Consider the following 15,467-nt stretch of genomic DNA (forward strand, 5'->3'; position numbering starts at 1 on the left):
TCTGATAAATGAATAACAGTATCCAAATACAGGAGCTGAAGATTGCTCACAGTGCCAAAAAGCAATAGACGAAAATGTATCTTTTGTTTGAGATCCCGTTGTTTCTCCTTGTCACCCTCTACTCCTATTTAGAGGCCTTTGTCAAACTCTTCATCCCTGCAAAGAAAAAATCTATCAGTGGAGAACTTGTCCTCATCACTGGATCCGGCCATGGACTTGGAAGAGCCACCGCTTATGAATTTGCGAAGCGTCAATGCAACTTAGTTCTGTGGGATATCAATAAGGTAGGAGAAGCACAACGGCAGATGCAGTTTGACATTTGTTCCTTAAAGAGTCATATAGTAATTCTACTTGAGAATTAACACTGTAAATTAAAAAATAGTATTTCTGGAATCCTGCATTGCTTGCTGTTCTTGTTATGATACTTCCAATTAGCTCTGAGTTATAGTGACTTGGACTGCATTTGCATTGTAAAATTCATGTCATTTGACATCACTTTAGCTGCCATGATTCAATGCAGTGGAATCATGGAAGTTGAAGTTTACTGAGACACCAAATACACTTTGACAAACAAGGCTAAAGACTTTCTTTAAAACTACAACTCTCATGATCCCATGGCATTGACTCACGGATGTTAATGTGGTGTCAAATTGCATTAATTTTATAATGCAAATGTGTCCTTGACCAAACGGTTTTCTTGAAAAGAATTATTCAGAGATGGTTTGCCATTGCTTTCTCCTGAGGCCAAGAGAGTGGGACTTGCCCAAGGTCACCTAGCAGGTTTCCATGGCTGGGTGTAAATTAGATTGTGCTCTCCAAAAGTTGCAATTCACAAGCAAAGCATCAAGATGAATACCTCATTCGAATTTAAACTTAATGAAAATTCATCTGAAAATTCCTATTCCCTACAATCAACTCAGTTGCACTCTCACAGTGAGATTTTCCCATAGGTAAAGGTTTCCCCTGAAGTTAAGTCCAGTCATGTCTGACTCTGGGGGTTGGTGCTCATCTCCATTTCTAAGCCGAAGAGCCAGCGTTGTCTGTAGACACCTCCAAGGTCATGTGGCCGGCATGACTGCATGGAGCGCTGTTACCTTCCCGTCGGAGCGGTACCTATTGATCTACTCACATTGGCATGTTTTCGAACTGCTAGGTTGGCAGAAGCCGGAGCTAACAGCGGGCGCTCACTCCGCTCCCGGGATTTGAACCTGGGACCTTTCGGTCTGCAAGTTTCCCATATAAGCTAGCAATTATACCTGCAAATTAAGCCCATGTTCACCTTCCAATGACCAGTCATAAAATAAAGAGCTCTGATATCAGATAAACAGCTGAGGAAAATCCTATGCTTTGGCAAACAGACTCCTTTTTAAGTATTTATGGAAACAAGTTAATATATTAATAATTATTTGTTACTTCTCAAAAGGCAAACCCCTGAAGAGCTATCCAGCTATGTCTACCTGTTAATCTTTAAGCTTTTTTGACTTTGACCTCAGTAAAATATTTTAATGCTGAAACTTTCTCTTACTTTCTGTTTTTCTGCTTCTCAATTTTCTTACAAAAACATATATCCAGAAGATAGAAATTTACTTTTTGAGGACTACAGATCTTAGAATTTGATGGGAATTGACCAAAGAGTTGGCCTGTAGTACCTTCAATTTACACAGAGAACACATTAATCAAATCCATGATTAGTCAAATCCTCAGAAGTTAAACAAGAAAATGTAGAGGGCTGCATGTAGTCAAGATATACACTTCTTTGCATAGGAAAGGATCGGGGCCAGAAATAGGCTGTTTAGGCTGTACTTTATTTCAGTCTCTTGCTACTTCTCAAAGATATCACAATAGAAGCATAGATAGAGTAATAGCTTTCCCCAAATGTCCACAAGAAAATAAGCTAAATATACAATTTGTTCTCATTTCGTTCCTTCCTGGAAATGGGATTGGCCAGTATGGATCCTTGAATTCCATGAAAATAATAATAATAAAATTACAAATTACCCACCTCTCTCTATGATTCTATGATTCTGCAGCTCGAGGCGGTATACAACATAATTAAAACAAGATATAAAACGCTATTCAAAGGCATACAACAAAATACACAGAGTTAAAATATTACCTAAACCACACTGACAAACAAAAATCTTTATTATGGTGATAGATCAACATAAGGAGAATGGGGTACAATCTCATAAAACATTGTACATTAAAAGGCTAGAAAACAGTGATATTTTGAAAGCTAAAACATTTAGAGAAGGGAAGGGACTAGGAAGAAATGGAGAGGAAGGGAGATTGATGTACGGGTAGGAACATTCAGGGCACAGGGGACTGGGGTGGGAGGAACTGATTTACATTTCAGTTAGCTGATAGTTAGATTGTCAACCTTTAGAACCAGTCATCACCTGGCAGATTTTAAATGCTGCTGCACAAAACTTGGCAGCATTATGGGTTATAACTGGATTGGTATCTGAGAGCAGCAGGTTGGTGTAAAATTGTCCTGAACGGCCTGGATAATTTATACCAAAGGCAGGATGAATCTAGATCGAATGTCCCTGTCAAACAGGCACAGGAGGAGCACATGCTCAGTTGTTTCTATTTGACCCGAGTCACAAGGGCAGAGTCTCTCTGATGAAATGCAGGTTAAAATTCACAACTTAAAATTGATCGGGTAGCCCTGCTGGAAGAGATGGGTCTTCAACTGAGTCTTAAATTCCAACAGCTGAACCTCTTCTGGCAGGTTTCACATTCTTGTGGCTGCTGATGAAAAGGTCTTCTGAGTGATGGTTACCAGTTGGGTTCTGGCAGGATGGATTAGACACCCTTCAGATGACCTAAGTGTGCAGGACGGATTGTATGGGAGAAGCCGAACCTATAGATAATCTGGACTGAAACCATGGAGGGCTTTAAAGGTCAACGCTTTGTACTTTGGATTGGCCATGTTCCAGTAGCATTCTCTCCCAAAGTTTCACTTGAGTCTGTGGCTGGCATCTTCAGAACTTCTGAAGATGCTAGCTACAGATGTGTTATTGAACACCACTATCCACCTCCCCCTACATAAAAGAGGATTTATAGTTAGGGATTTATAGTTTGGCATGCAGACCCAACCGTAAGAAATGGGGCCACAAAGTGGAGTCCACGACAAGCGAGTGTGGAGAAGAGCAAACCACAGACCACCTATTACAATGCAGTTTGAGCCCTGCCACATGCACTATGGAGGACCTTCTTATACCAAAGGCACTCCAAGTGCCCATCTACTAGTCAAAGGACATTTAATATAATGCCAAGTTTTTAAAACTTTGTATTTTTAAATAAATTACAACTGTATCCTTGGTTTGCTTCTGATATGATAAATAAATAAATATGTTTGGCAAGGACATCATGCTGAAATGGTATAAAGGGGGTTAAGTCTTGGCCACCTTACAACAGGACTAACAGCAGCAAGAATCCCCTTCCCATGCTATTCGAACATCTGGGTAGCCTGGGAAAGTCATAGTCTCATCATCTCCAGGCAGCCCAGGAAAAACCAAGATAACAACTGTTATATTTTATTTCTGCATTATATATATATATATATATATATATATATATATATATATATATATATATATATATATATATCTTATTTCTCAAATCTAGAATATATAAATTATACCTTTACTTTTCCTTATTCTTAAATGTGCCAAATATAAGAAACGGTATAAACTGCTTGGTTCAGGCCGCAGAGAGCTATTAACTAAGAATGCTTCTCAGCCCCAGGCAAAGACTATGGCAAAAGATTGTGATAGCTCCTCAATAGACATCTTTGTTTACCCAGCCCAGCCATTGTTCTCCAGGGCCTGGGATCAATAATTCCTGGACCCTTGCTGGCCTTGAATGGCAGCACTCTTTTCAGATTCCTCTCCATCCACAGAGCTTTCCCCAGCTGGCTGGGAGAGGATTTCCAGCCACATCATTGGAGCTCAGCCAACCAGAAACAAGAAAGATGGGTCAAACTGAACAATTGACCTGGTTGTATAAAACTGTTGTGCAGACTACATGCTCTCTATACTTGCACCTTTAAGGCAAGAACCTTGCTTGCAAGATGGACTTTGGAGTTTTCCAACTTGGTACAGAGGTAGACAAATATAAAGTGCATTGCAGAAGTCCATTTTGAGGTTGTCAGCATGTATCCCATCCCCAATGTTTGGGTAATGGAAAGGCAATTGAAATAAATAATACATAAGATTTATGTTTCATGTTGTGGAAGCAGAGAATAAATTGATATTATTGTTGTTGTAATGCTGATTGTGGTGGTGACAATGGTGATTTCTTTCCAACTGCAGCATGGTGTTGAGGAAACGGCTGAGGAGTGTAAGAGGCTGGGAGCCACTGCACATGCATTTGTGGTGGACTGTAGCAAAAAAGAGGACATCTACAAAACTGCAGAGAAAGTAAGACTTAAATTCTGAAAAACCTTCCAAAGCTTGAAAATAAATCTATCCCTGTGTCTACCTTTTGACCTTTCTCACTTTTCCTCCCTCTCCTTTTATCTCTTTGTTTCTATTCATCTATCTAACCTGCCTTTCTCCCAACCTGGGAACCAAGGTATCGCATACCATGAATTAAAACAGAGTATCCTATTGATTAAAAAATAAATATTTAAGAACAATCCTACCATTAATAGATTCCTATATGGTTACAAATACTTGTTGTTTTTGATGATGATGTTTAAAGGTCTCTCAGCAGAACGAGAAAATCACCTGGGACGGGGTGGAGGGGTTGCCTCCTATTACAGCAGTGGTTCTCAACCTGTGGGTCCCCAGATGTTTTGGCCTTCAACTCCCAGAAACCCTAACAGCTGGTAAACTGGCTGGGATTTCTGGGAGTTGTAGACCAAAACACCTGGGGACACACAGGTTGAGTACCATTGTATTAGGGGAAATTCTACAGCTTAGAGAAAGGCTCCAAAAAGGATGTCCCACATGTACTCACTAAACTTACCAGTGATAGTGGTCAAAACTCTTCCTGTTGGATTGTAAACCCAAATCAGGCTCATATCACAGTCTTTCAATCATTTTCTGGAAATATAAGTTATAACTAGATATCTCAATAATACTTACATGCATGCATACACACACACGCACATACAGAGAGAGAGAGGGGCTGCTATATTTTGGATATGAGAAAATATTGTCAAAAATAGACCCCCCCCTTCGAAAATATAAACCCAACACGAGTTCTGAAGTCAATATGAATTGTATTATATTTTCTACATTATATGAAATTTTGTAATACCTAAATATTAACATTTCTGGACATCCTCAACATCAGTGAGTGACACCAAATCCCAAATAACCTCTCCAAGCAATTGAACTGTATAGGAGACAGAACTGAGCTAGAGTGTCAAATAAGAATGCTCTAGCACCCTCCCACACCTTCAAGTTTGCCCTTCTAAGAAAGACCAGAAGTCTTAATGTATAATTATGCATCTTGGGTTCCCATATGTTGGCTTAGATTGATGTTGTCCTCACTCTCAGTAAAGTAAGCAACAAGAGGATGCTCACCTGAGGCTGGATCTACACTGTACCATATAATCCACTTTCTGAATGCCAATTAACTGCATTGAATTGGATTATATGAGTCTACATTGCTGTATAATCCAGTTCAATGCAGTTAATCGGCATTCAGAAACTGGATTATAAGGCAATATAGATGCTGACTGAAAAAAGCCCTGTCAAGTGGCTTTTTGCAATTGTCTGCAATTTATGCAACAGATTCCAGCACAGCTAGCCCTCCCTGATAGCTCTGTCTCCTTGGGCTGTTTTACAGCCAACTGCTTATAGACCCTGTTCCAAGTATGATAGACCCTTCCTTAATCTATTTTTTAAATTCATTTTAAAGGTCAAAGAAGAGATTGGTGACGTGAGCATTTTGATGAATAATGCCGGTGTGGTATCTCCAACAGATGTGATGTCCACTGATGACCGTGACATTCAAAAAACATTTGAAGTCAACATTCTTGCTCATTATTGGGTAATAACTGTTAAAAGGTTTTGTGTTGTTAGTCCAGCCCTGTTGTAAGACCAAATTGGTGAGCAAATGAACGTGTAATAAACTAAACTGACCATCAATGGATGCAGTTGTACTCAGATTTACTGCATGGCTCAGGTTGAGCTGCAATTCCCACAAGCACTACAGAGTGTGTTGATTTTATGGAATTGATTGTGGTCAGTAGCTGTAACATTACAGCTCAGAAAGTCAAGCAAATTTTATTTTTATCTCAGCATCATCTAATTTTAGTCTTGTTTCAGCTGATTCCATTTTCTCACATTGGTCCAGTTCCTAACATGTCAGATAAGTGGGAGCTTCCTGGATTTATAGCTGACTAGTAGGAAGACAGAAAGGAAGGCTTCCCTTGAAGATGGCCTGAAAACTCTTCGAACACTTCCCAAGCGTCTTGGACTGTGTGATGTATTTTTGGATGATGCGCGCAGATCCTAGTAGGGTGGCCTTTTGCAGTTGGCAGATCGTAATTTTGTCAATGTCTATTGTTTCCAAATGCCGGCTGAGATCTTTTGGCATGGCACCCAATGTGCCGATCACCACTGGGACCACCTGTACTGGTTTCTGCCAGAGTCTTTGAAGTTCAATCTTGAGGTCCTGATAGCGGCTGAGTTTTTCCTTTCGTTTTTCATCAATGCGAATGTCACCTGGGATGGCAACATCAATGATCCAAACCTTTTTCTTTTCCACAACTGTGAGGTCTGGTGTGTTGTGTTCCAGAACTTTGTCAGTCTGGATTTGGAAATCCTACAGTATCTCTGTGTGTTCATTTTCCAATACTTTTGCAGGTTTGTGATCCGACCAGTTCTTTACTGCTGGGAGGTGGTACTTGAGGCATACGTTCCAATGAATCATTTGGGCCACATAGTTGTGCCTCTGTTTGTAGTCTGTCTGTGCAATTTTCTTACAGCAGCTGAGGATATGATCAATGGTTTTGTCAGTTTCCTTGCACAGTCTGCATTTTGGGTCATCAGCTGATTTTTCAATCTTGGCCTTGTGCTCTGGTGCTCTAGCTCAAGCAAAAACATTAGCAACATCTAAGCATCTCATAAAATTACAAATCCCAGAATGCATGGGAAACTTAGAATTCTGTAGTATAGTACAGAATTAGAATTCTGAATATCTCATAAATTCCCAAAATTCCATAGGATAGGCAAAGTGGCATCATAGTGCCATAATGGTATAAAATACCCAAAGAATATTGTTTTATTTTATAATGTTTATATATTGCTTTCCGGTCATAATATGGTTGTAATTCTTATTTTAGTGAAATATAAGAAACAGTTACTTTCTATGGATAGTTAATTTCCCAATCTTTTTATTTTCAGACAACAAAAGCATTTGTGCCAACCATGATGAGAAATAACCATGGTCATGTTGTCACAGTGGCTTCTGCTGGAGGCCATACAGTGGCACCTTTTCTTGTGGCTTATTGGTAAGTGTGACAAGAATATCCCCAGTCACCCAAAAGGATGTCTTTTTCAGTCCAGTCAAAGCAGTCCAGCTACATTTTCAAGACACCACTTCAACCACACATTATGTATACATTATTACTCACACTACCTAATCACGTTTCAATTATTTTTCTTTTAGCTCATCTAAATTTGCTGCTGTCGGTTTTCACAGAGCTTTGACAGCTGAGTTGGCTGCATTGGGGAAGCATGGAGTTAAAACATCATGTGTTTGTCCTATGTTTATAAACAGTGACTTTGTCAAAAATCCATCTTCGAGGTAAGGTTAGTGGGACACTAGCGTTGAAAAAAAAACCCACAGCTATATAAGTATTTCTCTGTAGTTCCTGTATTTTCCTGTTTTGTTTTGTTTTGTTTTTTTGTCATATAGTTCAGAGAATGACAACCTGCAGTATTTTAGATGCTATGAATCAACTATTCTCTTTAACCAAGATGGCTGGGACATAAGGTCCCAAATTTTATATAAATTGATGCCCAGTTTGCAATTTTATTTCCTGCCTCAAATAAACCTATTCTAACATTTTTAGAATAACACTCCTGATGTTAGGATATGTTATGTCGTTAAGATGAAACTGTATGGAAACCTGAAGGACTCACTAAAATGCAACTCTCATGATTCTGTAGCATAAAGCCATGGTAGTTAAAGTTGTGTCATTAGCATTAGTTTTATAGTGTACCCAATATCTTTATTTATCTTCTTCTCATGTCTTTGTTATGATAAAAGCCTGGAAAACCTATTTTATTGGATCGTGTGAGCTAGGGGATTGTGGAAGATGTAGTAAAATAAGCCTTCTTCAACTTTAGTGTTAGTTGCCATTAGTCAAAAAGGCCTTGAAGGCACACAACTCAAACAATCCCATATATTGGGGAACTTGCCTCGGTATGCTTTGGATGATAGCTTCATAACTCTTAACATAACTCCTCATGCTGACTGGTACTTCTGTAAGTTAAGGTCTTTGATTTGAAGCCATCTGGAGAACTAAAGGTCTTCAACTCCTCATTTCTTTTAAGTTTTTCTTGTATTGCTTTGAATTCTGGCTCTTGCTCTTACACAGTGTTTATATCTCGCCATTGGGAAAATAGCTCAAAAAAGAGGTTTCTACAACTAAAGATGCTAGCAGTGGAAATCCTAGAGTCCAAATGGAATAGAGGGAGATGGGGTTCCTTGATATCAGTAAGCCAGTTCCTACATATGAATCTGGAGGAGATTAGCATCACTTCCCTAAAATGGCTCCGGAGGGATATTTATTCCACCCATACCCTGATTACATTCGGAGATTTAACCTCTGTTAGGAGACTGTATGTGCTAAGGCCTGTCCTATAAAAGTGGGGAATCAAAAGCAGAAGGGTTTTTGTAGACCCAGATATTCGTCCCCTTATAACTTGGCTTGGACCAAAACCTCAGAATTAACGGACTCCACAGGCAGCTTCCAACAATTCCCAACCCCAATCCAAACAAACTCACAAAAGGGTGTTTAGTGTGGATAGATGTTAGCCACCTTGATTCCCCATGGGGAGAAAGGTGGGATATCAATAAGGATGATGATGATAATAATAATAATAATAATAATAATAATAATAATAATAATAATAATAATATACCTAGGCCATACCTGTCATAAGATATACTGCTGGCATTATAAATTGGACACAGTTGGAACTGGACAATTTGGACAGAAAAACAGGAAAACTCATGACCATTCATCATTCACTGCACCCTCGCAGTGATGTTGACTGGCTATATCTGCCAAGAAGATCTGATGGCAGAGGACTCTTACAAGTAAAACAAGCAGTCAAAGAAGAACATGCCCTGGCAGAATATGTAGCAACGTGAAGAACCTGCTTTGATTGAAGTCAAAAATCAGAAACTCCTCAAAGCACAACAGACAAAAAACCAGTACAAGAAAACCGCACTACAAACTAGAGCTGACAGCTCTAGTTTGTAGTTTGCATGGAAAGTTCCTTGACAAAATTGAAGGAAAAACTGATAAGGAGAAGACCTGGCTATGGCTCATGAATGGGACACTGAAGAAGGAGACAGAAGGCCTGATCCTTGCAGTCCAGAAGCAAGCCATCTGAACAAATGCAATTAAAGCCAAGAACGAAAAATCAGCTGATGACCCAAAATTCAGACTGTGCAAGGAAGCTGATGAAACCATTGATCAGGCCCGGTGCAACGTGGAGGCCATTGAAGCAGCCGCCTCGGGCGCACGTCGGGGGGGGGGTGGTGCTGTCGTGGCCTCGATAGCGCCCCTGTGTAAATTTACTGAGGAAGGAGGTGGCGGCGGGGACCATCGCCTCCCTTCTTGGTGAAGAGCTAGGCCTCAGATGAGGCCTTCGCCGAGGAGGGAGGCGATGGTCCCCACCGCCACCGCCGCTGCCTCCCTCCTCGGAGAATGCAGAAGGCCTATCTGGGGCCTAGCTATTCTCTCGTTGGTCCCGCTGCTGCCTCCGCCCTCAACAAAAGGGAAAGGGCTACTGAGGCCTAGGTATTCTCGCGAGGTCTCGTGAGGACTCATGAGAAAAGCCAAGTCTCAGATAGGCCTTCCGCGTTCGCCAAGGAGGGAGGCAGTGGGGACCATTGCCTTCCTCCTCAGCGAACGCAGAAGGCCTTCGCCTGAGAGGGAGGTGATGGTCCTCCCCGCTGCCACCGCCGCTGGAGGTATGTGCGGGTTCTTGGGGGTGGGGGCGCAATTTCGGGAGGGGCGCAGCCACTAGGTTCGCTTACAAAGCGAAATTACCTAGGGCCGCCCCTGCCATTGATCATATCCTCAGCTGCTGTAAGAAAATTGCACAGACAGACTACAAACAGAGGCACAACTATGTGGCCCAAATGATTCATTGGAACTTATGCCTCAAGTACCACCTCCCAGCAGTAAAGAACTGGTGGGATCACAAACCTGCAAAAGTAATGGAAAATGAACACGCAAAGATACTGTGGGACTTCCGAATCCAGACTGACAAAGTTCTGGAACACAACATACCAGATATCACAGTTGTGGAAAAGAAAAAGGTTTGGATCATTGATGTTGCCATCCCAGGTGACAGTCGCATTGATGAAAAACAACAGGAAAAACTCAGCCGCTATCTGGACCTCAAGATTGAACTTCAAAGACTCTGGCAGAAACCAGTACAGGTGGTCCCAGTGGTGATGGGCACATTGGGTGCCATGCCAAAAGATCTCAGCCAGCATTTGGAAACAACAGACATTGACAAAATTACGATCTGCCAACTGCAAAAGGCCACCCTACTGGGATATGCGTGCATCATCCAAAAATACATCACACAATCCTAAACACTTGGGAAGTGTTCGACTTGTGATTTTGTCATACAAAATCCAGCATATCTATCTTGTTTGCTGTGTCATACAATGTCGTTGTGTCAATATAATAATATGAAATCCTAGCAATACTATATGCAATGGCCTTGTTTAAATACAGGTTAATGCCACCTATGGAGCCAGAAGATGTTGCAAAACAAGTAATGAAGGGCGTACTAACCAATGAGAGGATGATTTTCATTCCACCATTTCTCAAGTTCACTTTAATGCTGGATAGGTAAGTAGTAGTGTGACCAAAAACAATAATTTGCTATGTCCTCCTATTTAATAATTCAGAACTAATGAAATATTGCCTTAATTTACCTTTTTTGTAATTCAGTTTAGAAGAGCCATGTTAATACTTTCTCTTCCTTACCCTCCTAGGTTGCTTCCAGACCGGGCAGTTGCATTTCTCTGGAAGCTAATTAATCTTAAATTTGATCATGTTGTTACCTATAAGGATGCGGAAAACTAAGGAAATTGATTTGTCTATTCAGTTTCTATTTTCGCTTTTAATGTTGTCAAATTTTAATTATGGATAAAATTGAAGCCAGCTGTTGTCGAGCCACCATAACCCCTGCTTCCACCCCAAAGTAATCTAGACATTTCAGACTTCAAACAAGATATATGTTTTAATTTTTTTAAAGTTTTACCTTTCCAAAGCCTCTAGAGACTCTAGGACAGGGGTCCCCAAACTTTTTAAACAGGGGGCCAGTTCACGATCCTTCGGACCATTGGAGGGTCAGACTATAGTTGGCCACCAAGCAATAATAAATAACAACAACAACAACAACAACAATAAAGAGGGTTGGAAGAGACCCCTTGGGCCATTTAGTCCAACCCCCTTCTGCCTTTGTGCACCGAAAGCACAAGCACAGCACCCCTGACAAATGGCCACCCAGCCTCAAAGTTAATGATGATGATGATGATAATAATAATAATAATAATAATAATAATAATAATAATAATAATAATAGGTTTTGGAACACAATACTCCTGACCTCACAATTGTGTTAAAAAGCAAAGTATGGATTGTCGATGTTGCAATCCCAGGTGACAGAAGTATTGAGGAGAAACAACTGGAAAAGCTGACACGATATGAGGATTTAAAGATCGAACTGCAAAGACTCTGGCACAAGCCAGTCAAGGTGGTCCCAGTGGTGATCGGCACACTGGGTGCAGTTCCTAAAGACCTTGGCCTGTACTTAAACACAATTGGCGCTGACAAAATTACCACCTGCCAGCTGCAGAAGGCCACCTTACTGGGATCTGCACACATTATTTGCCAATACATCACACAGTCCTAGACACTTGGGAAGTGTCCGACGTATGATCCAATACAACAACCAGCAGAGTGTCTGCTGTGGACTCATCTTGTTGTGTTTCTAATTAATAATAATAATAATAATAATAATAATAATAATAATAATAATAATAATAAAGGGCTTTAAGAGAAGAAGAGACCTTTTGGGTCATTTAGCCCAACCCCCTTCTGCCCTTGTGCCATGGGGGCCGGATAAATGGCTTCGATGGGCTGCATCCGGCCCCCGGGCCTTAGTTTGGGGACCCCTGCTCTAGGAGGACCCAGCAGCAACTGTATCCCGAACTATATCATATTTAATCCCCTTAATAAATGTACTAAATGATATAATTGTGTACTGTATCAATTCCTAAATGTATAAAACTACATCAAATGTACTATGAAAGCATCCATTTCCCAAATCCTCCCTATTTGCATAAGCTTATGATAACAGAGGTCATTGAGCTATGAAAAGGGTCCCTTTCATCATCTAGATGTGATACTACAATTTCCTCTGTGTATATATGAGATATTGTTCATTTGATTAAATGTGACTAGAAACTGATAGTTTCCACGGAAGAGAAGATGAATAAACTAGCCTTTCAACAGGACAGCCAAGCCTCTGGCTACCCAGGATTACCACATTTTGTCTTCAGTGCCTTGCACCTTTGCCTTTTTGGAACTGGACACTTAAATCAATCAAGGAATCATCTGCATATCCACATCATCGTTCTCTTCAGTTTCATGCCCTCCATGGAGGCATCTCTGCAATGGATTGGACCTTTAAACTAACCAGTAATCAAATGTTTTCTTCCCACCATGGAGATCCTGTCTGTGATGAAAAAGAAATGCCCAGGCAATTCCTGTGTGGATCCTAGCCGGTCCATTTCTCAGCTAATCAGGAGGAGGCCCAGGTAGTTTGAATGGCTGTCAAACGTGTATAAAATATCTTGTATTTTACTGTGAAGAGGTGCTTGTACATTTTCAAGCAGTGGCCCACTACTTAGATCTCTTTTGGCCAGATTGTAATAAACCTTGGAAGTTTGCCTTCAAACCTGGAGTGCTTTGTTCTCTGTCCTGGCTGATCTGGTTAAGCAAAAGCTCACCGGGCATGGACCTTCTTAACCACAGTCCACTACACAGCCTTTCCCAAACCAGATTCTCCTGGACAACAAATCCCATCATTTCCACCCACATTGTTTGGGAATAGCTTAACTACTGGAGGACACCACATTTGAGAATGATCAAAACAATTAGAAATATCATATGCAAGAAACTCTTCAAAACTTATTCCCACAAATCTATATACAGTAGAGTCTCACTTATCCAACATAAACGGGCCGGCAGAATGTTGGATAAGCGAATATGTTGGATAATAAGGAGGCATTAAGGAAAAACCTATTAAACATCAAATTAGGTTATGATTTTACAAATTAAGCACCAAAACATCATGTTAAACAACAAATTTGGCAGAAAAAGTAGTTCAATAGGCAGTAATGCTATGTAGTAATTACTGTATTTATGAATTTAGCACCAAAATATCACGATATATTGAAAACATTGACTACAAAAATGCGTTGGATAATCCAGAACGTTGGATAAGCGAGTGTTGGATAAGTGAGACTCTACTGTATATAGAACCAGCCTTTGACAGTAACATTTCTGTGTTGCACTGCACAACTCAATGCTAGTTCAAACATTTGTTGACTGAAGTGAGGAAGAAGATGGCACCGCTTTCCATCACATGTACAATTCACCTATAAAAAAGATTGCAGTGTATAACTTGTATGCACAATGAGTGCAGAAGAAGAACCCCTCTCTTTGCGTGAACATATGGTCATCCAGTGAAGTTGAAAGGTAAGAGACTGATGACTAATAAAAAATATACAGAGAACATCAATAGAAGGTGTATTTTGTTTCCTCAGACTGTCGGAGTGGCTTCCAGCTTGGACAAGGGGAATGGACAAACTCATGGAGGTTGAGGCTATTCATAGTCATCTCTCAACACACTTTATAATGCTCTTATTCCACTTTAACTGTCATGACATTGTATAGAGTGCTGGGATTTGCAGTTTAGAAAGTATTTAAAATTCTCTGGTATTAGGCCTTACAAAACTACAAATCCAAGAATGCCAAGTGTGCAGGTATAGCAGTTAAGTTGAATGATAGAGCTGTAACCATGTAATGTGATAGATATTAGAACTCTTCTATATACTGGGCAGCATAAGCAGGAGCATATTATTGCTTCCCATTAGCAACAGTTTGGCCTCTGTGCAAACAGAATGCTGGGCCAGATGGGCCATTGATATATTCCATGGTCATTTTTATATAAAAGCTCACTAGACTGCCATCTTGGTTCAGTATTGGAAATAAGAGAGTATCCTTCACTACATCTGAGAACATAATTCCTGTTCAGAACTCTGTCTAATGGTAGGGATCATCTTTGGACTACCTTGGATATTCCTCTTATTATTTCTGACATGTTTCTTTAAAAGAAAGCATAGGTGCATTACTTGTCTGGCCTGTGCATAATTCGATGAATATATACATATTTTGCTTTGGTAGCATCTTGTCGTATTTGTTTGGTAACCTTTTTCCTTCTGCCCTTGTCTAACCCCCTGTATGCTGCATTCATTTGTTCCACAAAAGACTGTTCTACACTGGCTACAAATGTACTGCATTTTTAGTACACTGCCAAAAATAGCTTAAGTTTTAAAAAACCTCTCAGCAGGGATTGCACTTACAGAATGATTGCAACTCATTCAGAAATAATTACTATGTATTGAGGCAAATATGAAGCAGCAGGGGTGAAGAGGAAGGCAGGAACAAGCATTATGTTTTGGCATGTTTAGATGCATAATCTCAAGAGTCAATATTCAAGATGTATTTGCTTCTTCTTTAGACTGCTGACATTTAGGGACCAGGCACCTGGGAAAACTACAGTACTATCAATGGCCTTTACTACATGATTGCGGGCTCTACCAGACACATTTAGTTTTGTTTATGGCTGTTGTATTTGTTCTTTAGTTGTTTTTTTTTAAAAAATAACAGCCACATGAATTGTTAACTGCCATCAAGTCAACTTCAATTTTAAGACACACTAAGATCAACACCCTTGCCCAGCTCTTCTAGACCCAAGTTACTCCATCTGGATTTCAATCCTCCCTTTCCTATTGCCTTCTATCTTACTTAACATTCTGGTCTTTTCTAATGAGTCATGTCTTCGCATGATATGATCAAAGTACAACAGTCTCAGTTTGTCCCAGGTGACTATTCAAATTCCTGGCACCAGTAGCAACATTTTATGCCCATCTATTTTTTTTTAATTCAAAATATA

General features: G+C 40.2%; 1 protein-coding gene across 1 annotated transcript; it reads left to right on the top strand.

Annotated features, from left to right (window-relative positions):
• Positions 1 to 32: 32 nt before the first annotated feature.
• On the top strand, positions 33 to 13,184 carry LOC100561305 (estradiol 17-beta-dehydrogenase 11). The gene is made up of 7 exons (XM_003221290.4): positions 33 to 284; positions 4,320 to 4,427; positions 5,878 to 6,009; positions 7,368 to 7,474; positions 7,633 to 7,770; positions 10,952 to 11,068; positions 11,215 to 13,184. The coding sequence occupies exons 1-7, from the start codon at positions 75 to 77 to the stop codon at positions 11,303 to 11,305; spliced, it is 903 nt and encodes a 300-aa protein (XP_003221338.1). The 5' UTR covers positions 33 to 74; the 3' UTR covers positions 11,306 to 13,184.
• The last annotated feature ends 2,283 nt before the right edge of the window (positions 13,185 to 15,467 follow it).

Source organism: Anolis carolinensis, chromosome 5 (genome assembly GCF_035594765.1).
Source record: "Anolis carolinensis isolate JA03-04 chromosome 5, rAnoCar3.1.pri, whole genome shotgun sequence".
NCBI classification, from domain to species: domain Eukaryota; kingdom Metazoa; phylum Chordata; class Lepidosauria; order Squamata; family Dactyloidae; genus Anolis; species Anolis carolinensis.

Bases quoted from the DNA above. Each gene is read 5' to 3' on its own strand.
- LOC100561305 (XM_003221290.4), top strand. From the start codon at position 75: ATGTATCTTTTGTTTGAGATCCCGTTGTTTCTCCTTGTCACCCTCTAC. The intron at 4,428-5,877 runs GTAAGACTTAAA...TTCATTTTAAAG, and splicing joins TCTACAAAACTGCAGAGAAA to GTCAAAGAAGAGATTGGTGA. The intron at 7,771-10,951 runs GTAAGGTTAGTG...GTTTAAATACAG, and splicing joins GTCAAAAATCCATCTTCGAG to GTTAATGCCACCTATGGAGC.